Genomic DNA, 18459 nt, shown 5'->3' with positions numbered 1-18459 from the left:
GCGCGACTATAGTGCAGTCATTAGGTAGCACGTGCAAGGTCGCGCAGGGTTATCGACGAACAGTCAACGAAACAAGGGCACCCATTGTTAAAGATGACGCTGCCACACCACTGAGCTCTTAAACGAATGAGGCGAACGTGTACACACGCAAAACCCACTGTGTTTCGCACGTGTGCCGTCTACGTAACCAGATCATGCTCACGTCAGCGCTGCCATACCACTCCAACCGGCTTTTTATTCATGCAGTGCTACTTTAAGGTCCACAGACATAAATTATACGATACGAGTGAATCACAAAAGTCAAAGAATAGCTCTAAGCGTTCGACTTGACAGTGCAGCGCATGAATATAGGGCGAGGGGCCTAAACCAGACAAGCGATGGCACACAGCGCTTGCGGGCTTTGTAAACACCAGGCTGCTTTTTTCATCACAAGGCTTCGAGGTCGAAGACACTTAATCAGCGGACGCATCTACTACAGGGGGGCTTCTTTCGCGCGGTCATTATACGGCGTCGCCCCAGAGACCGCGCTAGCCGCCCCAGAAATCAAGGTCGCGCTCGGACGACCAATTGAGAACATCGCGATAACGCAAGGCAGCTGTGACAATACGAAGAGCGCGACAATTAAGATCGGTGATAGATGCACGTATATATATATATATATATATATATATATATATATATGTGATAGGAGCGAACGTGACACCTTTTCCCTTAAGGTACCTAGTTGCCAGATGTATATTCAGATAGCAACTGACATTTATTATTACTATAATTAGTATTATATCATTACTATCATTATTATTTCTTTTATTATTACTAGTACTACCTCTTCTACTACTATACTCACTATAGCACAAGGGTCGCGAGTTCGATTCCCGACCGCGAAGGCCGCATGACCCCCCCCGCCCTCCCCTCCCCAAGATGTCTTTCAAAACCCTGTGTTACTTCAAGACGTTAAACGCTATCAAACAATACTCCATAAACAACTATACTACTACTCATATATTAAATTTTTACCCGCCGAGGTGGCTTAGCGGCTATGGCGTTGCGCTGCTGAGCACGAGGTCGCGGGATCAAATCCCGGCCGCGGCGGCCGCATTTCGATGGGGGGCGAAACGCAATATCGCCCGTGTACCGTGCATTGGGGGCACATTAAAGATCCCCTGGTGTTTGAAATTATTCCGGAGCCCCCAACTACGGCGTGCCTGATAATCAAATCACGTAAAAACCCCCCAGAATGCATTCATATTAAATTTTTGGGTTTTGCTTGCCAAAACCACGATATGATAATGAGGCACGCCGTATAGTGGGTGGACGGCGGATTAATTTTGACCACCTGGGGTTCATTAGCGTACCCCCAATTTGCACGTTACACAGATGATTTAGCATTTCACCCCCCATCGAAATGCGGCCGCGGTGTGCGGCGTGATAGAGCCCACGAGCCGAGCAGCGATACCGCCGCGTGTACTATACTACTACACAGCTACTATACTTTTCCACAACCGCCCTGAGAAAGTTCTTCTGCTCGTGAAATAGAAACTCACCCCGCTTTGGCCACAGGTCGCGACGAGCGTGGCAGCCAATCAAAGCGTGATGCAGAAGACCGCCTCCGGGCAGCGTCCCACCGTGCAAGTGGTTCGAGAACGGCCCGGGGCAGTGCAAGCAGGCACACCGCGCACAGCACGAAGCAAAACCGCAGCTGGCGCACGGCGCTCGCGGGCCAGCAGCGCGACATGTATGCACACACCGAATCAGCGCAGACTTCTGGGTCCGGACGCAGCTGTCCGTATACGGCACCGACCTAACTTGCAATGCGCACGCGTCTGTCGTCACAACAACACGATTGGGCCGCCTTCGGCTTTACTATTACAGCGCTCTCTTTCCAGTCCTCTTCCCTCTGAGCAAACTAAGCGTTTTGTTTGCCCGCATTTTTATCGGAGTCTATAGCGCATCTGAAGAGCAGCGCGGTACCAACAAAAACAATGGCCCCGCGGCATAACACGGGTCTCGTCCTTTTTCTCCCCCGCCTTTGTTTCGCGACATATGTGGCGACGCAATGCGAGTTTCGTCCCCTCACGTTCCTCGTTGTTTGGCCACCTCGGACGATCAAAGGCCCGCAAGCGTCGTTATCGGCCGCAGCAGCCGCGACCGTCCGCCGTTGCCTATAGACGCTCTTCCCCGCACAAAGCCTGCGGGCGTGTGCAGCCCTGTTTATCCCAGGAGAACCTCTAATGCGCAAGCAAAAACAAGACAACATGACTCAAGGAATGATGCTGCTATGTACAAAGCGCATATTTCATCCACCTCGAACTGTTTGCATTGCTCTTGTTGTTTGTTTGTGCGTGCGTGCGTGCGTGTCCGGTACAGACTAGTAAGTTCTATCGTGTAAGTTGTATCGAGAGTAGATGCAGCAAGAGAGCTCGCAATCTCGTGCGTACCACCACATTGAGTCAATGGCATAGCTCTAATCGACGATTATACAGCCTCGACCCATCAGTGAAACTGCAATTACCAACAAACATTTCCCGACGTGACGCAACACTGCTGTGTCGTCTATGGGTAGGAGTAGCGTTCACAAACTGCTACAACTATCGCAGTGGAATGGCGGACTCACCCATGTGCGCCTAGCGCAAGTTTGAAGATACCATCGATCACCTTCTGTGCCACTGTTCTAGCATCGATAAACAACGCCAGACACCTCAGTGTGCCTTGAATATACTGGACGACATGCCATTTACAGAAGCAAAGGTCTTGCATGGAGCCTGGCCTCACAGATCATCAGCCCAGAAAGCAATTGTGTGCAATCATCAGCCCAGAAAGTGTGTCGCCTTCAGTACCTGAAGGCGACACACTTGCATACCCGACTTCACATATGCTGAACCTGGATTAGTGCATGTAAAAGTGCGATGAAGACTCGTGTGTCTTTTCTCTCTCGTTCTTTCACTCTTCTGATGTTTCCTGATCAAGGGAACGCAATTAAAGTACATCGTCGGTAAGCATATATGCCCCCAGAGTCTCTCTTCCTGTTGGGTTGCAAAGTACAAAACTCAATTCGTTCACTCTGTTTTGCTTACACAAGCGCTAACTACACTTCGCTCTTATCATCTTCACTCCGTAACTCCTAATACACTGCTGCAAAACATGCCGAATTTGACAGCCCTCGACCGACACTGAAGTGAATTAAACGCTACGCTGTGAAGTACACTGTGCAGCAAAAACACGATTAAGCGCGTCTCTGAGAATTTTTCTCACTTTACTCAGCCGTTTGCATGATCAATTTCATGCTTTGTGACAAACTCCCATCAATGATTTCGTGCTAACGACGCGACAGGCTACTGCGTTTGCTGTATCTACAATTACACGCGTTATGTGCTTAATTCGGGTGCTTCATAAACGCAAGATTTCTTCAATTCTGACTGAATCTTATCGCTTCTCTGCCTACGCAAGAACAGAAATCGGAAGAGAGCTGCAGTCCAAAGAATTCCGCTCTTCTCCAAACGTGCACGTTCCGGCGGGGTCGCGATCATCTCAACGACCGCCATGGTGGACGTACAGCACCTATATGCGATGAGTGCAACGCGATTTAAAGTGTCGTTGGCGGATTTCGAAGAGTACACCCTTTGCGCCGCTTGACATAGGCAAAGCAGGCCACATAAGCTCGGCGGAGCTTCCATCGACCAGCAAGTACCCACTACGCGGCGCCACGCCAGGATGCGCCCAGTCCCTATCGTGTTTGCCCGCTGGCACAGTCGTGCACGCCGGAACGAACACGCCGTAAACGTTGTTAGCGGCGGCTGAGGCACACGCTCACGCAAAGAAGCAAGGGGCGACGCGACGGCGGCCGCCGCCGGGCAAGGTCGCCGACGCAGCCACACGCCGCGCCATGCACCGGCGCTGACTCGCCGTTGAGAGGCAAACAAAACAAAGCACGCGAAGCGCCAAAGGCTTCCCTGCACTCCGCGCGATGTGTGGCTGGCTCCTTAGACACGAGGCTTCAGAGCGGCGGCCGTCGGCCTCCCCTGGCTCCAGTGATATCGGGCACGGCGTCTCAAGCGTCTAGTGCAGGAATTCTCCTTTTATCCTCTTAGCTTAAAAACGAGAGTGCGCACAAGCGCAGCGGTACAACTGAGCTATATAATATAGTTGGGAACTTCATATATATGAGCTATATAGTGGAGCTATAGATGAGCAATTTCACTTTTGCGTTGCACATACTGTCACTAACGTCTACAAACTGGCGCAAACTGGTCAAATGACCCACATGTATAGAAGGTCGCGCTACAGACAGGGTTAGATTTATGCCGGTTTTTTTTTCCGAGAGAGCATTTACAATGAACAAAAGATACGAAATAAATAAATCAAACAAAAACATTACTCTGCGTTTAAATTATACCGATTAACTTACGTATTATTCGTGCTCAAACTAAGTAGTCACCTAAACAGGACAGACTGCGACGTATTTCATTTGTACCTGAAGCAGTAGCTAAGGCGCACCGCTGCTTATTGTGAACCCACAGAACAAGTGATGTGCAATGCACAGCACACGAGTTATGCCCGATAAGAGAAAGTGGCCCCTTGCAAATGTACCACGCGCAAACGAGAAAGAGGAGGGGAGGCCAACAGTGGCGCCAGAGCAATGCATGGGAGAACGTAAGTATATAGTCGACAATAGCGTCGCAAGCGGAGGTTTCCTCGTCGCAGGGTGTATTGTGCCGCGAGACCGCGGCGACAGTTGCGAATGGCATGCTCGGGTGCCGCAAAAGGGCCTACGAGCAGCGTCTGGGTCCCCTCGCCCCCCTCCGACGCGGAAGGGCCAAATCCAACCCTCGCGTCACGACGCGTCGGCGGAGCGTGAAGGTCAACCGTATCCCAGAAGACGCCACGATGCCGCGCTGGCTCGAACAACGTGGCCGGCGGCGGCGCGCACAAGTATGACCGAAAATAGCGGCCCGCGGGGCGGCTGAACAACTAGCACCCCTCGTCCTAGGCTAAACCCGGAGCGCGACTTCCTGAGAAACCGCGGCAGCCGAGGTTCGCCAAGTAGCGCGCTTGCAACGCAACTCCCCCGGAGACGCGTAACCCGCGGTTGCATAAACGGTGCAAGCAACGGCGAACAGCGGGGTCGCCACGACGCAGACTAGGTGCGGAAGAGGATGCGCGTCTTCAGGGTTCATCACGCTAAGTGTCGATAAGGACGAGAGAGAGAGAGAGAGAGAGACGCGATCTCGAACGGAGCGCTGATCAAAACGACTATTTCTGGAATTGCCCGCATGCACGTACGTGAAAGAGCTTAGAGACGACACTTCCACCTTACCACGGAGGCATATTATAGGCTGCAACAAAACGACACGGTAAGCTGAAAAACAAAGCTGCACTTACAGTCGCGGCGCGAGACTCGTGGCACACGACGCGCAACATCCGCACTGGCACACAACGAGAGAGGAAGCTAGCATCTCAGCGACCTTCATTCGATGTAAGGGGCGAGTCCAATTTTCTAGTGAATTCTCATAACCGTACTGTGTGCTCGGTAGTAAAGCTATAGTACCAGAACAGCGCCTAAAGCAAATAACGGTTTGTCTAATACCTCTCTCAGCGCCCCTGGAAAACTAACTGGCTTCTAAGTGGTGCTTCAATGTAGCGCTCGACGAGACAGGTATTTCTTTGACAAAACGACATTCGACGAAAGCAGTTTCTGCGTTAAGCGTCACCGAAACCTAGGGTAGCACTACTCGGAGGCTGGTTACCATTAGCGCACTCGTCTCTCGGCGGAACTTTCGCAGTCCGCATAACGGTCTTGTAATGCTTATCGCGACATGACGAGAACCACACCACTTGTGACACTCGAAAGCGGCGGCACGCGCCATTCTTATCGCTCCGAACGAACCGGCACACACCGGGTCGCCACACAGCGAGAGGACACGTCGCGGTGACTCATCGCTGCAGACGCGTTTCGGTGGGAGCAGAATGTAAGGACGTTCGTGTACCGTGCTTTGGATGCACGTGAAATTCCATCAATGAATAAATCAATCGACAGCGATTGCCCGTTTCCTGAACAGAGCTGCACAGGACGCTGACATTTTCACGAATGCGGAAAGCAGAGTTTACTGTCATGCATCAGACACACATGAATGGCAGCTCAGCGTACTAGTTCGAATTGAATTTAATTCTGGGGTTTTACGAGCCAAAACCAGGTCGTACCGCTTCGAGACGTGCACTTTGGGCTCATTCCATCTCAAACATGCGAAGCGTGTTCTCGGCTATTTCTGACCTTCTATAGAGGACGAACGAACGAACGAACGAACGACACACACACACACACACACACACACACACACACACACACACACACACACACACACACACACACACACACACACACACACACACACACACACACACACACACACACACACACACACACACACACACACACACACACACACACACACACGTAAAAGTGTCATCCACCCGAAGAACGCCCGTCCGGGTTTCTCAGAAAGAAAGCTTTGCAGTTGAAGAAAAATTTGTCCTGGTCTGGAATTTCTTTTTTTCGACTGCAAAGCGGTCTGAGAAACCCGTATATGTTACCTTTGTAGCTTCATGCTGCAGTTAAGTGGATGACAATTTTCCCTTACCTGAACTTTCCTGCACCTCGCGGGCTTCCGCACAGTTGATTTGACAATATTTTCTCTTTCTCGACAGTCCTGGGACACTGTCCTTGCTCGTTTGCTTGTTCGATATTCGATGTATTAAAGAACGTTTACTTCTCCTTGACAACAAATAGACACATTCTATGATATACATTTTCTTAAAGGCTTCTTATTTAAGCTCGCCAAACCGCCAGTGGCGCACAGTGCGTGGTTACGTTCGAGCCGTGTCGAGTGCGCTCACACCGGTCAGCTGGCAAGAGCGCCTCTCCGGAAAAGCTACTAAACCTCGGCTGTTCTAAATGATCTCGGTGTCATTCTTGGGAGTCATGGCTAAGGCCGGTAGCCCACGTCTCCGCAAGCTTTATTATAATGACTGCGGCTCCTCCTTTAATGCTGTGTCCGTCGCCGTGGCCGTGAGCGGCGCTGGCTAACACTCCTAGGGCCAATCTTCTACACACATACACAAATACCCGAGAAAGCTGACGGGAGGACGGACGTCGGGGTACCTTAATGGTAAAGCACGTCACGAGCAATGCGAAATATGTGGGTTCAGCTCCCGCGCCTGCGGCAAGTAGTCTTTTCGTCCACTTTAATTTTCCTTATGTATACTTCTATATTTCAATAATAATAATAATAATAATAATAATAATAATAATAATAATAACAACAATAATAATAATAATAATAATAATAAAGTTCATTTACCTAAGCTTTCCATGGTTATTTGCTTCACACAGCTGTAACTAGCAAAAATGGAGCCCCTCGGTTGCCCCTCTTCTTCTCACTCATTTAATGCTGCAGAACTCACGTTACCCGCTATGTCATTAGGTATTACGCATCTTACCCAATATCATCTCTTATCGGCACCTTTATATATCATATCACGATGATGCTGTTTCCGCGGTACGAGGCGAGCTGCTCGGACAAAAAATCATAAAGCTGAGAAAGAGACCGTTCCGGCTGATATTAAGGCACAATATGAATTAAAAAATTTATGTCGTGTGCGTGAACATTTGCTATTAGTTTCATAGTAAACGTCTATTGCGCGAAGACGGCGAGGAGTGGGTCGCCGAAAGAAGATACGCCCAATCCCGCTTTTTACGCGGTACGCTCGTAACGCCCCCCCCCCCCCCCCCCCCCCCCAACACCCGCGCGACTCTCCTTCCAGTCCAGGTTGCGCGTCCTCTCTCAGACCCAACGATGCTATCCAACAAAAGAGAGAACATAGGTGGAAAACCAGCGTGCCAAGTATGTGGCGAATACCCCAACGCAACCCCCACACCACAGGAAGTTGTAGTTCTGGCGAGTCGGACCACATGCCGATAAACACTAACGTGTGCGCTGGCCCGCTCAGTACCTATAGACTTGAATACACGACAGACGATGCGTAAACGACGCAGTACGCAAAACCGCATGTTCCTTATCTCAACACATAGGCCTCAGTGGACACTTTAGGCCTTTTCGCCAGATGGAGAGCTTCAAACTTAACGTTATCTTCGTCGGCCGATACATAAAGGACTCTAAATAATTTACCAGCATTCAAACGTATACGCAAGACGTGCACAGTTCAGATAGTCATTTGGTGTTTATTCGTACAGGCGAAATAGAAATAACATTCTCTAATGACAGAATTAATGCGGCGTTATAAGTTATGATCGACCGCAAAAGTTCAGGGGGCGCGGAATGTTAAGCAAATTTCCCATGCAGAAAACAGGATCGTAAAAAGCACGTAAATGACAGGCCCCAATAAATGCATGTGCTTAGCGCGCGTCTACATAATTACGCTTACTTTTTAATTATTTATTTAGCGCTGCCTTTCTCCAACAGCAACTTTGTACGGACTATCAGAACAAGAAGCGTACTATACCAAAAGTGCAAGAAAGAAGAAAAGGAGTAAAAAGTTGTCGCAGTTTCACCTGAAAGGCGAAGCATCAATTGCGATAGCAAATTTGTAGAGAGCTATACGGAGTAATGATAGTAGCTTTATCAGCTGTATAAACTTGGACATGCAGCAGCACCGGCAACACGCAGAACTGTTGTCGACGCCGTCGGCGTTTTGCCCGCGTTCGCTCAAAATGCGTGCAGCGTTGGTGACTGTTGCCGGAGCCTCTGATTTAAATAGGCACTTGGTGCCGCAGCTAAACGTCGCCTCCCTTCCCTCCCCCTCCCCCCCCCCTCCCCCACGGCCTTTCGCGCGTCGGAAGAAGGCGCGTTTGCTCCACAGCCAGCCGTCCTCACGGATGGGAGGTCTGTGCCAGCTGTACGAGCAGATGATCACGGACCCTCCTGTGACAATCGTGCTGCCTCCACCACACCATCGACCAGCGGACGTCCACCTCTCGCTCAGTGGAGCGCATAAACGACAGACACCAGCTGCAGCACTGCAACAGGCTGCTGCCTGTAAACTCCACGAGGATCTGGAAGGAAGTCTGCTGGTCTACACAGATGGATCAGTCCTGGCGAACGGATCGGCCGCTGCAGCCTGCACCATCCCGGCTAGGGCGGTCCACAGACAATGTTGGATCCCCTTTTCCGCGAGCTCCACCGCGGCAGAACTAGCGGGGCTCCACCTAGCCGCCGATGTCCTGGCTGAGGACCCTCCTGGGCAACCGGTGGCAGTGCTCTGCGACTCGAAGCCAGCGCTCCAGAGCCTAATCAACCACCGCCGATCAGGGCTTACGGGGGCCCTGCTCAGCTCGAAGTTCTCGGCATTGGCTGCCGCGGGGGTCACCATCTCATTTCATTGGCTGCCTTCTCATGTTGGAATAGCCGGTAATGAGGCAGCGGATACCCTCGCCAAAACCGCCCACCATCCTGAAGTGCCGCTCACACGAGCAGTCGCTTCCTCAGATTTTTCAAGGCAGCGCCTGAAAAAACTGCTCACAATCGTCCACCCGGATGCCAGAGTGGCAAATGGCAACGGTCCCAGGCCACTTCCAGAGTGTGGCCTTACCAGGAGGGAACGCGCAACGTTGCTTCGACTGCGCACTGGCTGTGTCTGGACGGCGGCGCGGCTGCACGCCAAGGGACGCTCCACATCACCGGCCTGCGAACGTTGTGGCGACCCCGAGACCCTCGAGCACCTTCTCTGTGCATGCCCAGCGCTGGCACAGGACCGCTCAAGGGTCATCACTGCCTACAGACAACAGGGTCTACCTGCTGCGACAACCAGCGACCTCCTGTTCCCGTCGCCTCCCCACCTCCGAGCTCTCCACAGCCTTTTGGAGTTTGTGGAACTGAACGGAATCTCCGCCCATCGCTAAGCGCTCGTCCCTAGCAGGCCATCGCCTCCATCACCAGCCTCCTCCATGATCGGATGAGACTCTTGCTGCTTCTTCTTCTCTTCCCTTCCTTTCAACATCTTTATCTCCTTTTTCCCCTTCCCGTGACGCTGCGCCGTGCTCCCTATTGGGCAGCAGAAATAAGCGTCACTTTCTTCTTCAATAAAATCACTACTACTACTATATGGTGATTGTAAAGAAGGAAATAGACGCCTACTTCTGCAGCCCTTAAGGAGCACGGCGCAGAACGCGCGTTTGTTCTCCGCCGTGCGTTCACTCCCCGTGAAAGCGCGCGTCCCTCGCGCCCTTTCACTAGCACATACAGCGTTCGGCACGCGGCGACGATTTCATCTCCATTGACGTCATACGGAACCTCACGGCGACGGCGACGGCGACGCCGACGGCAGAAATCTGCTTTTGAGGGTCCATATAATTGCTATCGCAATAAAAGAAACGGATTTTCACGTGGCACTAAAACATGCGGTACGCATTGGAAGTGCATACAACTGCACGGACAGCGCGCCCACCAAGACGCACCGCGGATAGTCGCTGTCTTCTCACAACAACCCTGTTCCTTAAGATTTTGGTGCAAACAGTACTCGCAAGGATATGCGTTTCTCTACTATGCAGTTCTCGAGCTGCGGCAGTGCGTGCAGTCACAAAGAAGGCGCCTGAAAACGTTTCTTGCAAAAAAAGTGTACAGCGCGAAAGGTGCCAAAATCAATGAAAAAAAAATTTACAGAGGGTTGGAGAGTCCGCCTGTACCATTTGCGCACTGCAAATTCAATAACGAAATAAATAACCTGAACATAACAAAAAGGTCAAAGTGTGGGGTAAATAAAAAAAAAAGAAGAAAAGGAGAGTTGGGGAGGAGGGAGGGGATATGTCTGGCGTGTCTCTGTGGCACTTCCGATGCTATTAGTATGTATGGAACCGGCAATTAGAATGCACTGTCACCCTGCCAAGGGGCCTATAGCAACAGGTACGTAACGTATACCTTGGTCGCTGCCCGTTAACAGTGAACGTTAACTTTTACTGAAAACACCAGGCCAGCTGCGTGCTTACGTATACGGTGACTGTTGTTGCTAATTAACTGCACATAAATGGGAGGGCAGGCTGTGTATACAGAGGAATAGACGAACGCGGAAGTAACAAACAAAAATATAAAAAAGAAAGAAGAAAGAAAGAAAGAAAGAAAGAAAGAAAGAAAGAAAGAAAGAAAGAAAGAAAGAAAATGGTCAGAGGAGGCAACGGTTACCTTCCGGATTGGTCCCACTTCCTGCTTTGGTGACAAAGAGAGAACACGTACGTCGCACCGAGCGGTGACGCGAAACACCATTAGCTTCCGTTAGAGCTCTGTTACTGTCGAGCACCGGTCACTCGACGAAAATACCGTCGATCAACGGGCGCTCCACGTAACGACTCCGGAGAGCCGCGTGACGCGGAAGATTTTCCACCACGACGCAAGTTGAGCAAGTATATAAAGGTTTCCATCGGATATAGCGAGAGCCTCCTCTCTGGACTGTGACGCGGGAGTACAAAGGCACGCGCGGCAGCTTCGGCAATGCTTTTGCGCGGGGGTTCACGCGCAATTACCATAGCCCAGAGGGCATTATGGCGACGCCCAGGGCGCTCTCGTTGAAAAGGTCCATGCAGTCGTTCCGCCGGGGAGAGTACACGGTCTTCAACTATCCAGACTTCGCCGATCGAAATCACCCAACTGCTGTCAGCAACAGTGATACCGTGCATATACTTGGAGAGTGCCACGTAAATACTCGCCGACTATACGTTCATTTTTCGAATGATCTCCGTGAGAGAAGAAAAAAATTGTTGTGAACGCGAAAGCCAATTGAACGCCGCTGGGCGGTCCTTTGAGTTTATGAACTCCGCGCGGGAAAGCGAGCGCGTTGAGACGCTTGGCGCGTTTTATTTGGACTTACCGAGGCGCACTTAGAACGCAGGCATGCAAATAATGTCCGCCTCTCTGAATAATCTAGCTCAAGGACTAGAATTATGTTATCTGCAACAGGCGATTTTTTAAAATTCCACAAAACTTAAAGATGGTCACCCCGCATACCTTCGATTTCTGGCTTCTTTCGCACCGCAGCGGTGACGTAGCGGTAGAGCATCCGCCTCATATGCGGGAGGTACCGAGCTTAAATCCCGGTGCCGCCGGAAACCCACCGTTTTTTTTTTTTTTTTTTCTAATTGGTAGAGGTGTTCTCTGGCCTGGTGCTCGGCTCTCGTGGAGGTTCAAATCTCGAAAGAATGTCCAATAGAGATTTCAGGAGTTGTCTCTGGGCCCTCTTGTCCAACTACAGACGGCCTTGTAGCATCCGCCGCGGCTGTGGGAGGCAAGTGCTGCCGCCGGGTACCTATACCGGTAAATTAGGTACAAGCGCGCTCCCGGCCTGGTGCTCGGTCATTATGGGGCCTCAACGCTTGGGAAGGGGTGTTTGTGCTCAACCCGAAGGCATCCCCACCTTATTAGGTGCCAGGGGCGGGAAATGGCCGCCATGGGAGCTAGCAGCCCAAACATCACTAATTTTTTCTGTGCTCACGACACTTTCGACGGGAATTTAGGGCGCAGGCTCTATTCCCAAGCGTATCCCCCCTGCAGGAAACCGAACGCCAGGCCGGGGTATATGCTTGTGCCCATTTGGACCAGTGGGTGCCCGGCGGCGGTGGGAATCGAACCCGCATGCAGCCGAGGCGGGCGCTCTATGCACTAGGCCACGGCTGTCCTTTTGTGCCAATCGTGTGCAGCGCTTTGTCGTCCGTGTTTTTTCTTTGTCCCGTTCTTTCACACTGTTTCGACTCCGACGTCAAAAACGCCGAGCGGATACTGTTTTCTTTCAGTTACGCGTCAAATGTACCCGTTTTGCGTCAACACGGACGCGACAGGATAACAAAAAACGGGGAAAAGCTAAGCGCAACTTCGCCAAAATAACTGCTGCTCAAATGCACACAGAGTGAGGGGGGAGGGAGGGAATGAAACAGAGCTTTTTCTATAGTCAACATCATCCCTGCTGAGCTGCGCCCACGCGGCGCACACATGTGGCGTACAACAGTGCACAGACTTGTACAAGGTCGGCCTGCGCGACGAACGGCGCATATGAGCCCTACATCACGCACCCACCTCACGGCCGCAGATCCGTCGCCATATGCGCTCATCAATACGCCGCGTATCATCGATTTGCCGCGCCCTTGTTTACGATGTTCTTTTGGCAGAGAATCAACGTCTTGCCGCATACCACGAGAAGCTCAGCACACGCATTCTAACTCGGCTTCGTTCTTGATTCGTTTCTCTCGCTCTTTCGCTCTTCTTACACGGCACAATGGTGCCAGGGTAAAAAAGGGCGAGTGGAAAGGAACGCCCTCTGTTCTAAAGACCAAGAAATAATAGAACATGCGAAAATACACGGGACAAAATTGAAGCCTTCTAGACCTGGAGAGGTTTCGTCATCAAGGTTGACCACCACTACCACCACTAACGACAAGACTTCAATCCTGCCACATTTACAGACTATAACAGTGACAGACACACTGAACCTGCATTTTAATCGATCGGTGCGCGGGGTTCCCAAAGCAACACCGGGGCTATGAGAGATGCCGTAGTGGCGGGGTTTGAATTAATTTTTATCACCAGAGGTTCATTAGGGCGCACCTACATCTAAGTGCGCGAGCGTTTTAGCATTTCGCTTCCAAAACAAATGCGGCCGCCGCATCAAAGGAATCGAACCCGCGACCTCGTGCTCAGCAGCAGAACGCCATATCCACTGATCTACCGCGATGGGTTTGCATTTTCAGTTTTGTTATACGAGTATATAAAGAGGCGGCCAAAATAGCACACGAAGTTACAGCTATCATATTACTCCATACGAGTAGACAAAATTCAACTAATCAACATTCTAATTACTATGTGAGCCTACGCGACATCAAGTCAGTCATTCCTTGAAAGACACTGACAAAATTTCAGTCTCGTTTTTATTTCTTTTGTTGGATACATGACGACACCGTATAATTACGCTATAAGCTGCAACTATTCAAGAGCGCTACAAAAAAAAAAAAAAAAAAAGGAAAAAGAAAAAAAAGATATTATTACGTTACCTTTCAATGCGACCAGTTCAGAGAGAAAGAGAGGAACATTCATTACTAGATGCTGGAGGAAAATACCTGCCACTGAAGCGTGCCACTTCAGATGACGGGGGTGACATATGACGCATTCATACATTGTGCACACGCACACACAGTAGTAACAAGATGCTCCAAGGTCCAATTACATGGAGCAACTCTAAGGAGCTCTAGTGGCCAACATTGATGAGGCCATCAAGATTGACCACTACTACCACCCCACGACTGTAATCTCTAATCCTAACATATGTGCAGACTAAAAGATCTAAAAGGAGGGTCGGATATCCGAACATACGAACTATATCGGACATTGTGCGATTCGTTTCAACAGCTGCGCTGTTGATGACACGTTCACACTTGGTCTCGAAGCAGGCGGAAGCTGCAAAAACTTCGAAAAATCCGCCCGCCTAGGCAGCAAAATGGGCGGAAAACCAGGCGGCGAGCCAAAACGGTCTCGGACCGATTTTTTCGCACTGGCGAAGCGGAAATGCAGCGGAAAGTCGTTCCGCTCGACCGGAAGATGCACAAGCATGTAAACAGCCGGTCATAAAATTGAACATGGCACCAAAAGTGTAGGCTGCAATGCTGATCAACGCGATCAAGAACCACCCCTTGCTCTACGACAAGAGTTGTACTAAAACGTACCATACTCGCGATAGTATTCAACGTCGCGCGACCGGAGGTGCGGCAACAGCCTTGGCGTGACCCAAAGCCGGGCGAACCCACCACCGCCGCTTCCGAGGTGTCCGCTTCTTTCGTTTATTCATTGTCCATTTCTAGAAAACAAGTAGGTAGAAGTATAAAAACCATTGCTTCTCCCACTTCCATGGCAAACAAAAGTTGGGCAGATTCCTCGTTGGCGCTCCGTAATTCTCGCACGGGAGCGGTATGTTGCAGAAGTCGGGGGCGCTTTTTTCGTTGCGGGGTGCTTTTCTCGTCGCGACGATAGCTTTTTTCTTTTTCCCCCCCAGTACTGCTCCAAGAGCGCACATGTAACCGTCAAACGGAGTACACCTGAGATGGCCTCAGGAGTACACCTGAGATTATAATAAAGCAGGCGGCGCCGGATCTCCAGGGCACCCTATAGGGGGCTGCGGGGCGATCAAAGATGGAAGCAGGGCGGTCCGTGTGTTGGGGCCGCCGAGGCCGGAGAGGTCTCGCTTAGGACGCGCAGGCCTCGGCAAGCCCCAACACAAGAACGAGCCCGGGTTTGGGCTTTTGAGTTCTCGTTGCCGCTTTGGCGTCCTGGAGGCCATTTCATACGAAATGATGACACGTTATTACAACTAGTAAATAAAAGCTATTAAAGAAATATAATCACGCCTGTAGGCACCAACCTGTGACTGCTACCGTGCCCGTGTGAGGAGAATTACGGAACGCCAACTAGGAATTTACCAAGGTCGCAGATGACACGCGAAGTTGCGCAAAATGATCGCTTTTGATGACGGATGGGTCAATGAATGAACATACCGCTCGAATGCTCGAAATGGTGCGATAATAAGCGCCACCACGCCGACAAACGTACGCATGGATGTGGGCGAAAACGGCAGCAGCGGCCGCGGCGGTAGCAAAACAAATGTGAACTTGGACATGCGCGGAAAAGATTTTCCGGCCGCTTTGGCCTTTCCGCCCGCTTGCCACTTGCAAGTGTGAACGTATATAGCCTAAGACCGCGATAAAATGTCTCACAAGCGATAACGCGCTTGAGAAGCCCTCGGACAGAAACGGCGGTGAATTGAAGCCATCGGTTCAGTTCTAGAATCGTAACTTATTAATAGCGGCTTTGTTTCGTGGAAGTCATGCGACGCTGGCGAGGACGGAATAACGAGACTGTGTCGGTCGAACAGAGATCGCGAGCGAAAGCAGAGGAAGCGTGACAAACTTTACAAAGTGCACGACGAGAGACCATCGATTTAGTCAGAGTCTTTCATTCTGATTTAGTTGAGACGGCCCATTGTGCGAGATCGCGTACCTCTAGTCAGCGGTATAATGCGACAGTGTGAGTGCATTCAATTTCCGAGTAATATATCTAAAATGATGCGCCGACCATGGGTGCCATAGGAGATTTCTGGTCAAATTTCACGAAAGCAAGCAGCTCGTTTGTCAGCGTGCCGCACTACCATCCCGGTAACCGGACGTGGTGCACGTGCGAAATATATTTTAACGCTGAACGCATAGTGTTCGCCATTAATCGACGCAGATTTACCAATAGGGCGTACAAGCGAGCCCTAAGATGTATAACGACAGACCGTACGACTTATTCATTCAGCTGAGAGCGCGGCTTTCATTCCCGACTGCCCCGTAAGAAGAGCGCCAGTTCAAAATCTTTAGCTGATCCGAATATTACGCAAACGCGTAAAACTTATATTAAAAATTCGTAATGCATTGTATAGCACAAGGGATTTTCATTTTCCTGCGGCCAACTTACAACGCGCCACCAAACATACCCACACCCAACAGACACCGACGCCGAAACAGAATGCTTTAGTTGGACTTCGGACTTCTAGGGCTAAATGCTAGTCAACACATGGCTGTGTGGTTGTCCCTCAAAATTTTGCGACTTCATTCGAAGTTAGTGTTTCGGCGCAAGTTGGCACAGCTCGGTGGTTTGGCGCAAGATGGCGCAATTGGCGCAGCACTTCCATACCTGCATGGATTACCCAGTGACCCAGGTATGGCGGGAGATAGGTTAGAAACATACATAGATAAATAGCCCCCGGAAAGTGCGTGAAGTACCTTAGGAATATACTAACGCACTAAAAGGTGGCAAGCTTGATAGCACAAGCCTTTTGATATTTTCACTATGGCCATTGGAATGTTCAGTTCAGCAGGCCATTATGCACGGCTACGTCAAGGCTTTCCTAACAGACAGGACTGCGACCATAGGGATGGGGGACCTGAGGTCGGACAAGTTTAGGTTGCTCAACAAGGGCACGCTGCAAAGGTCCTGTTGAGGACGATGATGAATGCCGCAATGGCGATGTTGAAGAGAACGGCCGAGTTCATGGACCTTCTCTTCAACATCGCCATGGTTGGCCTGGCGGAGAAACTGAACGCACTAGATGGCATCCGGCATGCAATGTATGCCAACGACATAACGGCATGGACGACGGAGGGCTCACTGGGACTCAAAGAAGAGAGACTCGCAAGCGGCCTCCGACTGTATAGACGGCGACGCAAGGGCAAGGGGACTATCCTGCTCGCCCGAAAAGTTGGAAATACTCAAGGTGCGAAGGCCCAGACAAGATCACAAAGCAGACCTAACAGTAACGCCGGCCGGGGTCCGCATACCGGAAACACAGACAATAAGGATCCTGGGAATTTGTAGTCAATCCAACTATAGTCTACCCTCTGGTTAGATTGACTACACATTGGCTGTTGACTACAGCAGCCTGATCGTGTATACACAATCAGGCTGCTATCTGGGTCTGTGGCCCAAATAAGAATGATAACGCGCATCACAAATAGAAGAAAGAGATTCAAGGAAGAAGACACCCTCAAGCTGGTAAGAGCGCTAGTAGTGAGCATAGCCACCTACAGCTTTCCCTACCAGTACCTAAACCAATAGCAAGGTGAACAAGTTGAGGCAATCCTCGGGAAAGCCTATAAGACAACGCTGGGTGGGCCAACAAGAACGGCAACCACAAAGCTACTAGACCTCGGCATAACAAATACCTATGAGGAACACAAGGAGGCGCAGTTCGACTCTCAAGACTAGATTACAGCGGACCACGACAGCACGAGCACTGTTCCGGAGTCTAGAACACCAAGACAGCATACGAGATCGAACGCACGGTAGATGTGCAGGACGAGATCAGGTGTACGTTCAAGGTGGCTCCCATCCATAGGCACATGCATCCCATCGGTCACCAGGGCAGACGCAGAGCCAGGGCGGAAGCCATGACCAGGATATACCAGAACAGAAAGAACACCGTCCACGTAAATGCTGGTACATACGTGAACGGGAGGGACGCGGTGGTGACGATGATCGATTCCCGACTGAAGGTCAGCGCATCGCTGGAGACCTGCACCATGTCTGACGCCGAGGAGGCCACAGTCGCTCTAGCGGTTGCCGAAAGCAACGTGTCTGGGCATTCGCTAATCATTAACAAGGATTCTCAGGACGCCTGCTGGGTATTCACGGACGGTAGGGTGAATTCACCAACAAAATCAGCCGGCATCTTAAAAGCCGGGGCGAAAGTCAAGAAAGACATGATAATTTAAGCTCCGGGGCACGAGAGCATTTGCCGTTAACCTTCAGGCCGATCTGATAGCTCAAGCATACGCCAGCTTAGCAAGATCACAGCCCAGGGAAACAGAAGCAGTGACCCGTACCTATGGGGAACCATGCAGAGGGCGGCATCCCGTCTGCCCCACAAGAAATTAGACAGGGA

At 50.8% G+C, this 18459-nt stretch overlaps 1 protein-coding gene across 3 annotated transcripts in view; it reads right to left on the bottom strand.

The window, feature by feature from the left end:
* The window catches only part of LOC119436385 (SUN domain-containing ossification factor-like), a 129004-nt gene that overhangs the window by 94674 nt on the left and 15871 nt on the right, over nt 1–18459 (bottom strand). Inside the window, exon 1 of one of the 3 annotated variants that reach the window (XM_049657402.1) lies at nt 1545–1792. The exons of 1 other annotated variant lie outside the window; for it this stretch is intronic. In XM_049657402.1, coding sequence (XP_049513359.1) covers nt 1545–1735 — 191 coding nt within the window. In that variant the 5' untranslated portion in view covers nt 1736–1792. Of the gene's footprint in view, nt 1–1544; nt 1793–18459 lie in introns of those variants that run through there. One more of the 3 variants, XM_049657395.1, reaches the window with a different exon arrangement.

Source organism: Dermacentor silvarum, chromosome 1 (genome assembly GCF_013339745.2).
Source record: "Dermacentor silvarum isolate Dsil-2018 chromosome 1, BIME_Dsil_1.4, whole genome shotgun sequence".
NCBI lineage: Eukaryota > Metazoa > Arthropoda > Arachnida > Ixodida > Ixodidae > Dermacentor > Dermacentor silvarum.
This window is presented reverse-complemented; position numbering and strand designations above follow the sequence as displayed.